This window comes from Babylonia areolata, chromosome 4, assembly GCF_041734735.1.
Source record: "Babylonia areolata isolate BAREFJ2019XMU chromosome 4, ASM4173473v1, whole genome shotgun sequence".
Taxonomy (NCBI): domain Eukaryota; kingdom Metazoa; phylum Mollusca; class Gastropoda; order Neogastropoda; family Buccinidae; genus Babylonia; species Babylonia areolata.
This window is the reverse complement of record NC_134879.1, coordinates 50,186,039-50,201,038: the sequence shown is the minus strand read 5'-3', so window position 1 is coordinate 50,201,038 and position 15,000 is coordinate 50,186,039. Positions and strand designations below refer to the sequence as shown.

The 15,000-nt window shown below is 43.5% G+C and overlaps 1 protein-coding gene across 4 annotated transcripts in view; it reads right to left on the bottom strand.

Annotated features, from left to right (window-relative positions):
• LOC143281273 (uncharacterized) overlaps window positions 1-15,000 on the bottom strand; it is a 134,198-nt gene that overhangs the window by 112,499 nt on the left and 6,699 nt on the right. For all 4 annotated transcript variants that reach the window (XM_076586395.1, XM_076586396.1, XM_076586397.1 and 1 more), the window contains exon 2: window positions 5,444-5,535. In XM_076586395.1, coding sequence (XP_076442510.1) covers window positions 5,444-5,535 — 92 coding nt within the window. The remainder of the gene's footprint in view (window positions 1-5,443; window positions 5,536-15,000) is intronic.

The window sequence follows — 15,000 nt, the reverse complement described above, 5'->3', positions numbered from 1 at the left end:
CTTTATGTGATCATATGACGTTGTATGTTTGCGCACGTGCTTGCGTCTGTCTCTTCCGCCGTTTCAGTTCAAAAGGTTATCAGGCAGTTCCGATTATCTGTGTCAGTTGTTGCTATTGTTTTTGTTATGTCCTTGAAATGTGTGTATATATATATATATATATATATATATATATATATATATATATATATACGTGTGCAAACAATTGTAAACGTCTACTATTTTGTGCTTCTGAGTACTCACGTGGGTACGTGTGATTGATTGAGGTACAGACCGACCTTGAGATAGATACACACTGGATGGAACCCACGGCCGCTCTGGCAGTTTGTTTCGGTACTTTGTGCACCACAAGGCTTTGTCATTGCTGCTGTCATTGTTGTTGTTATGTGTTGATTTTTTTGCCGGGGGTTGTTTGTTTTGTTTTGATTTTGTTTTTCTCTGCCTTCTTAAAGCCTGAACCGGACTATAAATGGCGGGCGATTTGAATCAAGCCAGTTTCTCACCAGAGTCTGACACTGTGACGTCGGTGAAGGTTTATTCAAAATAAAAGCCTAATAAAGCTACGGTTTGGCTTCATTTATGGCAGAGAGCGAGATTTGCCTAGCAGCTTCCAATCTAGACCTGAATTGACTTTGGAAAGTACAAAATGTGTCAGCTACACGTAATACAAAATTTGAATGCAGAGAAAAGGGGCGCAACCGAAACCTTGCTCTCGGGAGTTAAGACTTTAAGCCAGAACAAGGAAGAACCTGCTTGGCGAGAACTTCAGAAATCACCGGAAACCCCTAAATTAACCCAGGTTACTACAAAAATTCGCTCAATCTTACCGGGGCGCGAGGAAGGAGAGGGAGAAGGAGGAAAAAGAATAAGGACGGACGAGATTGGATGTGGGAGACAGGGAGAGAGGGGTGCGGGGGGCTAGGGAAAGAAGAGGATAGGGCTGGGAAAGGGGACGGGGCGCGGGGGGGGGGGGGAGGAAGAAGAGGAGTCGGGGTGGGAGAGGGGTCTAATTTACTTCCCCTGGCAAGACACCATGACAGAGCTTGCTGCTTCTGCACCACCAAACTCAACCGGATGATGGTACTCTGGAGATGGAAAGCGCATCTGCTGCACGGTTCCCTGCCACTGTTCCGCAAGGCAACACACGATCTATGGGCTGCACGGAGAGAAGGGAATTTATTCTCTTCCCTCTTCTTCTCCGCTCTCACTGTCTCTGAATGTGCGTCTCTCTAGCCCTCCCTCGCCCCTCCCCTTCTCTCAGTATGTGTATTACAAAGCACTGACAATTGAACATCTACACGCTTTCCTTCACATGTACCTACGCACGCGCGCGCACACACAAACTACATATACCCTCCCCCACCCCCTATTGCCGTTGAAAGGAGATGTGTTTCACACAAAGCACAATCAAGTTTCCCTCAAATTCATAGAAAGTTACGTGAATGGGAAACAACCTCACACCCACGAACACCTAGGTACCCAACACTTCAGACTTCCGCTTAACAATGCGGCGACTCGTGCAAAAGGTTGAAGGATCAAATGGATAGGATTGGGAGGTTGGGAAGAGAGAGAGAGATGGAGGGTGGATGTGGGATGGGTGCGGGGGAGTAGGGGGAAGATGGGGGTGGGGATTATCGAGCAAGCCCTTTGAATGTCAGCTGTAGTAGCAGGCTATTTCCGATTCCGACTGGAATCCCCCCCATCACTTCCAAGTTCATCCTCCATACGCTCCCTTTAACAGGGTGGCTGCATGTCTGTGTTTCCACTCAGCCAGCTAGACTCCCTGAAACGTGTTGAACACTGTGATTTAGCACACACACACACACACACACGCACACACACACACACACACACACACATATACATATATATTATAAATGATATGCATCTCAGTTTTTTTTAGTCGTGGGCATCGTTTTCTTTTTCATAAAAACGTTACAACTTACATAAATACCGCTGCTGCTGTTGCTGCCACCCTTCCCGACCCCTCCTCTATCTCAAACGCGCGTACACACACACACACACACACACACACACACACACACACACACACACACAGAGAGAGAGAGAGAGAGAGAGAGAGCATTTATGGACACATTTCGGTACATGACGCTGGACATTATGGAACTAGGTTTTAGTTTCAATACCTGTGAAATCAAATCCTCTGATCACCATTCCCCGGAATTGCAAGGCCCTTGCATCTGAGGGAGAAGATCTGGCCGACATCCTCTTTCTAGTAACCCAACCCTTCAAGACAAGATTTAACACGAACATGAGGAAGCTCTCCAGAAAGCCACGCGTTTTTTGTTGTTTTTTTGTTTTTGTTTTTAGACCTGTCTCATCCCCTGGTGTCAACGACGTATGAAAAGAAGACGAAGTCAAAAATTTTCATATCCGCGTCAAATATCACGCAAGTGAGTAGAAGAAATACGTGAAGAGAAAAACAGAAGAAAAAAAAAACGAAAAAAAAAACCGACAGAAAGCCTGGCAACACACACAAATTCCCCCCCCCCCCCCCTTCCTCCACCCCACCTCTCTCTCTCTCTCTCTCTCTGTTTATGACGCACTGAATGGAGAAAACTGAAGAAGATCGATCGACCTATCAACTTTCGGCCCTTGGTACGGTCAAGCTGTTCTCTCACTGTCTGGCCATAATCTGAACGAGACAGCACACACAACATCAGTTTGTCTGTCACGAGCGCGCTGTGTCGAAGGAGAGAGAGAGAGAGAGAGAGAGAGAGAGAGAGACAGACAGACAGACAGACAGACAGACTGACAGAGACAGAGACAGAGTGTGTGTGTGTGTGTGTGTGTTTGTGCGTGTGTGCGTGTGTGTGTGCGCGCGCGCGAGCGTCATTATGTGTGTATTCGTATGTGTTTGTGTGTATGTGTGCACGATCGCGTGTGTGTGTGCACGCGCAATGTATACTACGTTAAGTATGCCAGTGCAAACACACAAAACACGTTACTTTTTTTTATGAATAAAGAAAAAAAATCAACAAAAACACGCAGAAAAAAGTCAACAGCCAGCCAGCGTGACAGTTGCAACTGTGCGTCGGAAGATCAAGTTTACGGAAATGCACATAAAAATAAATAAAAAAATAAAAAAGTAAAGAGACAGAAGCCAAGGAAAAGACCAGACATAGTTTCGAGGATCTGTATCACAACACGTGAAAGCCACTCGAAACAGGAATCCTAAAAACTCCGTTCAAGAATTCCAGTTGAGCATCATGAAAAATAACATGAATTATATTATATATATTTTTTTTTTTTTTTTTTTAAATCACGACCAAGAAACCTGGATGAATCTGGTGAACAGTTCTGCGCGGAGCCCAAATGTCTATGCACAGGCCCAAATGTCTCTTCAAAGAAGTAAAGGAGGAGGAGGAGGAGAAGAAGAAGCAGCAGCAGCTCTGGGGACGGTTTAAAAGTTCAAGTAAGCCCAAAACAAAACACCACAGAGCAAACATCTACTCCACAAAGGCCTTTGTTGACAATGGGATAGGCAGCCGGCAAAATACAGTACGAACAGAGACAGGTACGAACCCTTCTGTCTCTGTCTCTGTCTGTCTCTCGCACGTCCCCCTTCACAGTATCCCACTGCAATGATTCCTATGGCCTGCATGCAGTTAAACATATGGATTTGTCCGAACGCAGTGACGCCTCCTCGAGCTACTGAAACTGAAACTGCAGTTAAACGTTCATTCGTTTATTCTCTCTCCATCTCCCTCTCTTTCTTGTCGTGTGTGTGTGTGTGTGTGTGTGTGTGTGTGTGTGTGAATGAGAGAGACAGACAGACAGACAGACAGTGGGGTGGGGTGGGAACAGAGGGAAGAAAAGACACGGGGGAAGGATGAGGCAGTATTTTGGCTAAACATGCTCAACGTTTTTCAGTGGACATGAAAGAACACAGCTGTCACCACCAGACAGTATGGCTGACTGCGCAGTGTGTGTGAGTGTGTGTGTGTGTGTGTGTGTGTGTGCGCGCGCGGTTATGTGTGCTCCCTGTTGTAACGTTAAGTATGACATACTATGACATACAATGTGTGTCGTGGGTGTTAAGTGTGACTCTGCCTTCCCTCCCAAACCAAACACGGCGTCAACAAATTTAATGACTCACCCACGCAAAATCCTAGAACACACACACACACACACACACACACACACACATATATATATATATATATATATATATATATATATATATATATATATATAATATATATGTAGAGAGAGAGAGAGAGAGAGAGAGAAAGAGAACAATAACCCAGAGACAAAGGAACAACAACACGACAGGAACAGTCATTATACTGATAAACGTTGTCATCAAAACGATCTTATGAGACCAAAGCTGTCACTGTCAACGCCCCCACCCCCCATCCCTCCGCCCCCGTACCCCTCTCAGCTCCCCTTACCCCCACCCCACAAGTATAAAATGTGTACAGGTGGACCACCGCCTGGTGGCAGGAGCAAAGCTAAAGGTCAGTCAAGTCTTAAGTCAGGGAGGAAACTGGCTCAACAACTGAAGGGCGCACGAGGTTAGTCAGTCGACTTTTTTTTTTTTTCTTTTTTTTTTCTTCTTTTTCTTAGTAGCACAGGAGGGGAGGGGGGGATTCAGGAGGGCAAACCTGACCAACAACCAGCACAGCCTTTCCTCACTACTTCAAAGACGACTGTCAGGCTCTACACTCACACCCTGACTCGAAATCTTTCTCAGGACTAACACTGTCACAGTCTCTCTCTCTCTCTCTCTTCCCTAAAGTGTGTAATGGAGTGTGAGGTAATTTTCAAGTGGGAGGGACAGAGGGAAAGCTTAAAGATAAACACAAGGTTTATTAAGGTGCAGAGAAGCATAAACACAGACGTGAAATCCCAGAATGATGTAATGTTAAACAACAACAATGATCCAACACAGAGGGCAAAAACAATATCAAAGCAAAAGAATGACATTGCACAGTGAACACAAGAAGTCGACACATGGGAACATAAAGTGCAAACCAAACCACAAACGCAAAACCCTGGATGATACAATGCTAAACAACAACAAATATGATCAAACAGCAAGGAAAGACAAAAAAACAAAAACAAAACAAAACAAACAAAAAAAACCCCACTGAAATAAGAAATGGCACAACACAAACTGATTAATAACACAGTTGTTTTTTTAACACTAACATTTTAACACAAAGAGGTAACATGGGGAGAATTCAGTCCACACTGAAGCACAACCACAAATTCCTGGGTGACATACTGAACAACGACAATGATCCAACACAACCCACAAACACAGGATAGCACAATGACAGAATACAAGATAACGGTTACTTTGCACTGTGCAAGAGGGAGGAAATGGGAGAACAAAGAAAACATACATGGGAACATAAAAAGTCACAGCTCTGCGTTCTCCCCATGTATACAAAACACTTTTTGTCTTCCTACTTACCCTGCTGGATATGCGATGGTACCGTTGACAGGGTCACACGAAAAGGCAGCATTGCTGGTGACTGTCAAACCAAGAACACGCTCCAAAGTCAACTGAAACATGAGAAAATATATATATAGTGTTGTTAGACTGGCATTTTGGTTATGAATTATAATATCACAGTATTATGTATAATGTTTGTTCATTTGACAAGTCAGATTGAGTTATGTAACACTTTCCATTTCAGCTCCAGTTTCTCAAAGAGGCGTCACTGCGTTTGAATAGACCCATGTATGCTACACCACATCTGCTGGGTAGATGCCTGACCTGCAGCTTAACCCAATGTGCAAGTCATGCCTTGAGTGCATATTGGCCTTGAGTGCATGTTTGTGTTCCTGTTAGAGTGGATTTCTTTGAAGAATTTTGCCAGAGGACATGTTGCCCTGGGTTCTTTTTTTGTGTGCTAAGTGCATGCTGCACATGGGACCACAGTTTTATCATCTGAACTTTATAGTTAATGTCTAGACACTCAGTGATTTTCCAGTCAAACTTGAGAGAATGGTTGAGACCATTCAAAACCAGACCCTCAAAAACACTGTATTTACAGACAAGCATCTTAACCATTCTGCAACGATCCTAAAAATAAAAAAAAACTTTTCTTTTTCAACTTTCCATTCCATGGAAGTACACGGAGAGAGAGAGAGAGAGAGAGAGAGAGAGACAGAGAGAGAGAAAGGTCTCTCCTTTGGCCATCACATCAAACAACACAATGTCACAACTGACATATGTCTGGATTGATTGTTTAGTTTCCCTCCCACGAGTGAAAACAATCTTTCATCCTCTGTGTTCATGTTACACACACAAAGCTGAAATTGTAAAGCCATGCAGATAATGGGAGATGATAGGTTTTTACTCCTCAGCACCCACCATCCTTCTCCAGTCTGCCCCTCCCTCTCTCCTAAATTGTGAATTATGAATCATCTATTTTACTTTTTAGGCCCAACACTCAGCTTATATCACAGATTGACATGCGTTTACAGTTGGGCCAGCAGCACAGTGAGAGCTGTATTGTCAATGGTTACTCTCTTACAATGGGAAATCATTTACAGCTTAGTCTTTAGTGAAGGACTATGACTCTCAAACTAGTAGGCAAAATTGCCCTGGCTCTTCGTGCTGCAGCCTTGGGGGCTATTTGGCCTTTGGGAACCATCCCAACGCTGACCGTCCTAAAACCCTCTTGGCCGAGAGAGTGGGGATGTAACTTGGGCAAGACACTCTCCACAATAATCAATTCTAGCCCAAATAGTCAGGACAGCAGTTCCCTACCCCACTGTTCTGATGGTCATAGTCAGACAGGACTGACTATCATATATAAGATTTATTCATGTGTGTGTTGGCACTTGTTCAGAAGACAGTAAAGTCTAAAGATGGAACTGGATAGGTCACATCCTTAAAATGCCACTGGATACAAGACTTTATTCTAAGACTGGGTCTTCCCTAGACACCTGAGTGTCAAAGAAATCACAGGAGACATGATACAGAACAGTTGAGAAAGTACTAAAGGAGAATGGCTGTAGATACCTGGAGGAAGCGAGCTAAGTTTCTGCGTCTTCAATACATTTTGTTTTGTTTTTAACCATTTTTCATCAAAGAAATCTTTAAAGAAACAATCATTTTTCAATAAATAAATACTTAGACAAACAAAGTGAAAAATAAAAACAAAACAACTCTAAAAAGCTGCCTCAGATAGCTCATAGACCTCTGGATGTCATAGCTCTATGACAACACAAGATAAACCACTGTAGATATCTATGAAGGCGGCCTTATGTGAGGATAAAGATTAGATAGTCACTTGTATCACACACATGGCAAACACACTAATGCAAACAAGCATGGGTACATGTTGGCGCACATCTGCACATGCAAAACAACATATGACGAGTTTCTGCGTCTTCAATACTGAAACAAATTTTACCATTTTCCATCAAAGAACTCTTTAAAAGATTCTTTATAAGAAACAATCATCTTCAAGTGAAAAATAAAAACAAAACAACTTCATAACAAGTTAACAATTCTAAAAAGCTGTCTCAGATAACTGTTAAACTTCAGCCAGGGGGGGATCTAAAGAAACCTGGAGTCAGTCTGTTAAGTCAAACACCACCTGTGACAGTGAGTCACAAGAAAACAATGTGCATATATATATAATCAATGCATATATATATATGTATGTATGTATGCATATAGAACCCACAGCTTTGTTTCATCACAACCTTATTAAGAATTCACTCTAACAGATGAAAGAGGCATTTTATTCTTTCCCTTTCCGTTTGTGACAAAGCTTCACACAACAGCAGAATAATCAGAAGAATGTCTGTGGTGGTTCCACAAATGTCTTCATTTAATAAATAATTGGTTCCACTTATGCCTTCATCAAATAAATAATTCTAACTTATGATTTTTAAAAAAAAAAGGGCTTCACTTTTTGGAATGAACTGAACGATTTGAAAATGTCACTTGTGATACACATCCTTTTCACAATATCAGTCTATCCCACTTTACCATAATAATCAAGCATAACACTAATAAGAAATGGACCAGAAAAAAACAGTTTAATCAGTCAATTAGTTTACAGTACATTGCAAAATTTTAATACTGTCAGAAAAGAACTTTGACCTTGAATCTCAAACATCATGCTTTTATTATGGAAATCTAATATTCCAAGCTTGAGGATAAAGTTCTTGATGTAGGTTATGAGTTCCTTTGATGCTGCACACTTTCAGTATTTTGCCAAGTGATAACCAGACCTTTAATGCTCCTTCTTATGTCAGTACTTACAATGTCATCATAAAAAGAAAGAAATAAAATGGGGATAATTAAGATGATCATAGTCATTGTTTTATTCTACAAAGTGTGCTTCCATGCAAACGTTAACAACCCATACACACATCAGGTACACTCATGCACACACACACACACACACACACACACACACACACACACACACATGTATGCAACGGACAACTGATAGGATGATCACACTGACTTGCTTTGTTTACACATGCTGGTCAAAAATACGTTCCAAGTACTCATGAGCAAGCCTACACAGGTATGAACTTAAGTGCATGCAATGTAAGTGTGTGTGCGCATGCCTGCGCAACATACACAGGTGAGGTACCTGAGAGGTGGGGATGAGGAACTGTTTTGACTGAAAGCAAGCACCACAGATTCCCCAACGAACCCTCAACAGTCTCCAAGCAGAGACCTGTTGTTTGTGGTCTCTACTCTTTCCCCCTCTCTAATTCAGACCTCCATCCCCATCCTTCCCCTGCCCTCTCTCTTCCTCCCCTCCATCCACCCAACGTCTTTCTCTCTCTCTTCCTCCCACCATCCACCCAACGTCTTTCTCTCTCTCTTCCTCCCACCATCCACCCAACGTCTTTCTCTCTCTCTTCCTCCCTCCCTTCCAACCAACCTCTTTCTCTCTCTCTTCCTTCCTCCCTTCAGTCTAACCTCTTTCTTTCTCTCTTCCTCCCTCCCTTCAACCCAACCTCTTTCTTTCTCTCTTCCTCCCTCCCTTCAACCCAACCTCTTTCTCTCTTCCTCCCTTCCACACATCCTCTTTCTCTCTCTCTTCCTCCCCTCCTTCAACCCAACCTCTTTTTTTCTCTTCCTTCATCCCTTCCACCCAAACTTTTTTTTCTTCCTCCCCTCCTTCAACCCAACCTCTTTTTCTCTCTCCTCCTCCCTCCCTTCAACCAAACCTCTTTTTCTCTCTTCCTCCCCTCCTTCAACCCAACCTCTTTCTCTCTTCCTCCCTCCCTTCCACCCATCCTCTTTTTCTCTCTCTTCCTCCCCTCTTCAACCCAACCTCGTTTTCTCTCTTCCTTCATCCCTTCCACCCAACCTTTTTTTTTTCTTCCTCCCCTCCTTCAACCCAACCTTTTTTTCTTCCTCCCCTCCTTCAACCCAACCTTTTTTCTTCCTCCCTCCCTTCAACCCAACCTCTTTCTCTCTCTCTCTCTTCCTCCCCTCCTTCAACCCAACCTCTTTCTCTTTCTTCCTCCCTCCCTTCAACCCAACTTTTTTTCTCTCTCTCTTCCTCCCCTCCTTCAACCCAACCTCTTTTTCTCTCCCTCTACCACCCTCCCAACCTTTCTCTCTTATTCCCGCCCTTCCACCCAACCTCTCTCTCTCTCTCTCTCTCTCTCTCTATTCCTCCTGCCCTTCCACTACCATCACCACCACCCTCCCTCTCTCTCTCTAGAACAGGCCATGCCTAAAATCTTAATACTTGAATAAAAAAATGTTTTGAGTTCAGAGTTCTCAGTCCTCTGCCTCCCGCCCTTCCACCACCAACCCCCAAAGCCCCCTCTCTCTCTTCCTCCCTCCTTTCCACCCAACTTCTTTTTCTCCCTCTTTCACCTTCCCTCCCAACCAGCCCCTTTTTCTTTCAATCCCCCCCCCCCCCCCCCCCTTCCTCCCAATCTCTTTAATTCTCCCTTTCTTCTACTTACCTTCAACCAAACTCTCACTCTCTCTACCCTCTCCTTCTCCCTCTCTCCCGCCCTTCCACTCACTACTCTCTCCCTTCCTCGTTTCATCCCACCCAACCTCCCCCGCTTACACACTCACTTTCTCTACTTTCTCGCTTAGTTTATGCTGAGAACCAAGTACTGTGACCGCAATCCCACTAACCACAACACTGATGGTAAAGGGGCACGGGTATTTACGGACTAAAACCCCTGCCCACACCTGAGACATACTAGTGCCATTGCTCTTTCTTGCTCCCTTCTCTAAGCCCTTGCACCGCTACCAACCCCCACCCCCACCCCTTTTCCTCCCAATCACCCTCTCTCTCCACCCCCGCTCCCCTCTCCACCCTCTCTTCCCCATTCACATGCCGCTTCCAAATCTATTCACCCCAAAAGATGGTGTGTTTTTTGTGTGTGGGTTTTTTTTGTTGTTGTTGTTTGTTTCGTTTTGTTTTGTTTTTTATGTTGGTTTTTTTTTTTGGTTTTTTGTTTGTTCGTTTTGTTTTGTTTTGTTTTGTTTGTTTGTTTGTTTGTTTGTTTGTTTGTTTGTTTGTTTGTTTGTTTGTTTGTTTGTGTGTGTGTGTGTGTGTGTGTGTGTGTGTGTGTGTGTTTGAGACAGAAAGAAAGAGAGAGAGAGAGAAAGTGAGAGACTGAGTGAGTGAAGAGAGAAAGAAGTTTATAAAGAAATAATAACAGATACAAGAAGGAAAAATGAAGAAAAGGACTTTTGAAATAAATAAGATAAAAATGAAAAGGGGGCGGGGGGGGGGGGGAGTCATCCATTTCTGATCACATAATTTCTAAAACAACGTTTACATATGGAGTATGTGGCGGTGTCAACAGATCTATACAACGTTTTGAGAGAGAGAGAGAGAGAGAGAGAGAGAACAGCACCTCGTGTATTTGTTTTAAAAAACTGAAACGGGAAAATGAAAATTTTGTTTTTCATTTCCCAGAGCAGTAAGAAGAGAAATCATATAGATTTTTCCCAAACAGTCAGAGTATATCGCGTCATACGCACTTGTTCGCGCGCACATGCCTGCTTAGGGATGGGCGCGCGCACGTGTCTGTGTGTGGTAACAAATGTGCCGCCTGTGCGCAACGGCCGCGCGTGCAGATCTATACACATTCATGGACTATAAACGACTGCATGTGGTTGCAGTAATTAGATTAATTAACAATCATTTCACGCACATTTGTAGGAAGAATAGGTGTAGGGGTGGAGAAAAAAAAAGAAGGCGAGGGGTAAAAAAAACAACAACAAACAAAAACAAAAAACATCAAAAGCAAAAAAAACTGCAAAGCTACCGGGAAGAAGGTGAGAGAAATGACGGCTTATGTGAGCACGGCAATTACCCCAGCAGCTGTGGCCCCGGAGTCAAGCAGGCAGTGCAGCGGTATGCATACGAACAGAACGGAACCCCAAAAAGGCCACCCGACCATCCATGAGGTGTTCCGCGGAGGGCGGGGAGGGGGGTGGGGGAGGGGGGAAAAAAGGAAACTTTAGAGAAACTGGGGTGGATGAGGGGGTGGCGAGGGGAGAAAAAAATTACTACTTTTCTTTTCTTTTCTTTTTTTTCATTTTTTTTTTTCATTTCATTTTATTTAACTACCTATTTTATTTACCTGTGCAAAAGACACGCACACAAAGTTTTTTTCTCAGTGTGAGGAGAAGCCGCCGTGTGCACCTTTGCCATAAAATAAGAAAACGCTCTGAAACTTATACCCTCACCAATGTTGCATCCAGCGTACGAAACGAGTAAATTTATGTAATTCATAAATGCGCGCGCGCACACACACACTGAGAGAGAGAGAGAGAGAGACAGAGACAGAGACAGAGACTGTAACATGTCGCGGATCTTTTTTTTTTTTTTTTTTTTTTTAACTTAACAAAGAATGAAAGGAAGACAAAGCAAAAACACAAAGAAAAAAAAGAAAGAAAGAAGAAAGAAAGAAATAAGCAATCAACACAAATCAAATAAGCAGTTTTTTCCCCAACACCGGTTGCGAAAGACAAGGCAGACAGACCGGACATTCATTAAAAAATACCAGTCACAGCAATGTCAACACCACCATCACTGTCGTCGTATCCGATGCAATAAACACACAAATAACTCCAGCTATCTTGCGTCATTGTCTGGGAGAGCTCTTTACTACAGGGCAAAGGTTCGGAAATATTACTAGAGCTCAACACTTGGTGACTGACTGCACTCTGAGATAGAAACACAGACCTTCCCCTCATACACACACACACGCGCGCGCGCCCGCGCACGCACAGATTGAAAGTGTGGGGGAGAGGGGACAGACAGACGAACAGAGGAAGACAGACAGATAGCGAGACATACATAACGAGTGACAAGTGGGGCAGGGAAAGTGGGAGAGGTGGGGGTTATTTCTGGACACACAGAGTGAGACTTTTAATGGGATCAAACAGCTTCTCTGGGACTTAATTCTGTTATTACACACACACACACACACACACACACACACACACACACACACACACAAATGAATTGTTTTAGGACAAAATATGTCAGTAATGTTTCTTGCATCTGTGGTGCTCACATAACAGCCGATCATATACCAACTTGCGATATGTTAAAGTCTCAAATCCCTGAACTGAAATCATCTTCAGTGTTGACGATCTTCAGCAGTCCATTGCTAATGTATGACTTTTTAAACTCTTTGTTTAACAATCCAGTTGGTTCGCTGTCATAGTTGTTAGTTTTTTATTAGAAATATGTTATATTGTTATGATTTTTTGTTTATTTTTTAAACAAAACTTAAATCAGTAATTTTCACACACACACACACACACACACACTTTCACTAACTCGTATGCGTACACAGTAATCCCCCCCCCCCCCCTCCTCCCACTCGATTTTTTTCCTTCCCTCGTCTAATATCACTTACAGTGAAAAGACGTTAAACCAAAAAAAAAAAAAAAAAAAAAAAAAAAAAAAAAAAAAACCACCAGCGGCAAAGAGAGACAGCGAAAGAAAGACAGACAAAGACAATGCACAAAAAGAGAAACAAACACAGGGGGGATCGTTGGGTCAATTTTTCCTCTCCAAGGAATGACGTTTCAAGCAGAACCAACGAGCAAACCATGCACTGATAGAACAGAATCGTCGATTTTTCTCATACTGATTACCAAACAGCTCCTGCACATTGGCAAACCTTACCAAATCCCGAACCAAAATTGTGAGGTTTTTTTTAATAGTTTGTTCGTTTGTTTGTTTTATTTTGTTTTTAATATAAAAACATCGACTTTTCAAGTTCAACCGAACGATCAGTTCATGCACTTCGCGAAGTTGAACGCTAAAAAACCCGAACCTTACTGGTGACCTAACATTTTTTTTTTTTCTTTCCCTCTGTTTTAACCTTTTCAGACCCGTAGCCGCGGGGGTTTCCGGCTATATCTTGGGAGGGATCAAATGCCCAGCAGCTGCACCTCAACTACCTGAAATCCCGAATCTCTCTCTCTCTCCCCAACCTCCACACACTGGAACCATGAAGGTCTTGATAAAAGAGTTGAACTTGGCCTTTGTCTAACTAATTAGGTGCTTCCCCGCTCCGGGTAAAGTTATGGCGTCAGACCTGAAGGGAAGGTGGAAAACTTGTGGGGCTGCAAGTTAGAGACTGACCAACTTCGTCGATTTGGCACACTGCACGCTTGTGGAGTTTATACATACAGGTAGTATACTGCACAAGCGTAATCACAGAGCCTGGAACAGGCTGCCGGTTAACTGGATGGTCAAGAGAGAACAACTAGCGGTGGTTGCACAGAAGATCCTCATCGCTGATAGTCAGAAATAGCCGTTGCTGGGTTAAAGCCGTGAATAAGTCTAAATTGGTTTTCGAGGGGCCCACTTTCCCAAACTCGTGCTGTGAAATGGGATTACAACAACTCTCACTCTGTGTGTGTGTGTGTGTGTGTGTGTGTGTGTGTGTGTGTGTGTGTGTGTGTGTGTGCGTGTGTGTGTGCGTGTGCCTGCGTGCGTACGTGTGTGTGTGCGCGCGCGCGCGTATGTGTGTGTGTGTGTGTGTGTCTCCAATCCCTCATTTACAGTTTCTGCATATATTTAGATTTCTTTTTCCAGTGCCAATCCCATCATTGCCGTTGAAATGGTGTTTGTGTGTAATAAGTCACACCTTGAGCGTCTTCCTTTGAGCAGGTGTAAATTTACATCACATCTTTCTCCATAACTCATCTAAATGCATCTTGATGCTCCTTTCAGGCGAGCCCCAGGGTGCTTCCTTGAGCGACGTGTCTGTGGAAACATGTGCATATATATGTGTGCGTGTGCACGCGCGCACGTGTTTGAGTGTATGCATGATTAGCATCGAGACTGAGCAGTGAGAAAGAAGGATGGGTTCGGGAATCAAAGATGATAAAACACAGGAGGGAGACTGAACAGCCAAGTTCGCCCTTACCGTGACGTATCATTCAACGTTCTGCTCAAATCACTTTACATTCTACAACTGTTCCAATGGCCTATGGTTTCTAATTCAAATCGCAATGACTTCAGTTATCGGGAAATACGTAACTTTAACTGGCAATGCTTGGTTTATTGCACGTTGAAGTCAGCCCAGTAACAACTGATGAACAGACGCGACGTTACTGAACTACAATATACAATCGCACCCTCTCGCGCACGTGTTACACGCACACAACGTGTACGAATGACTTAGAAAATATACAGCAGCATAATAGCACTCAACAGTGAAAAAGGGAAAAGTTTTCATTTCAAAACATTTGCAGCCACCACGTCACCCCTTTATCTCCTATTTCAATCGCATGCTCCAACACCAATCATTTTACACACCCCACCCCGTCTTTCTCAATCCAGGCGTTTGTGTGCGTGCGTACAAATCACTGGAACAGCCAACAACTAGTACAATACTGTGGACCTGTCACGCCCGACTACGTTAGTGGAGCAGCTCGGTCCTTGAGGCAATGCTACTTCACGCAACGGATCGAGGGTCTTCTCACGAGGGCCATGAACGCTGTCCGTGTACTATACTTCATGTGCACTAACACTG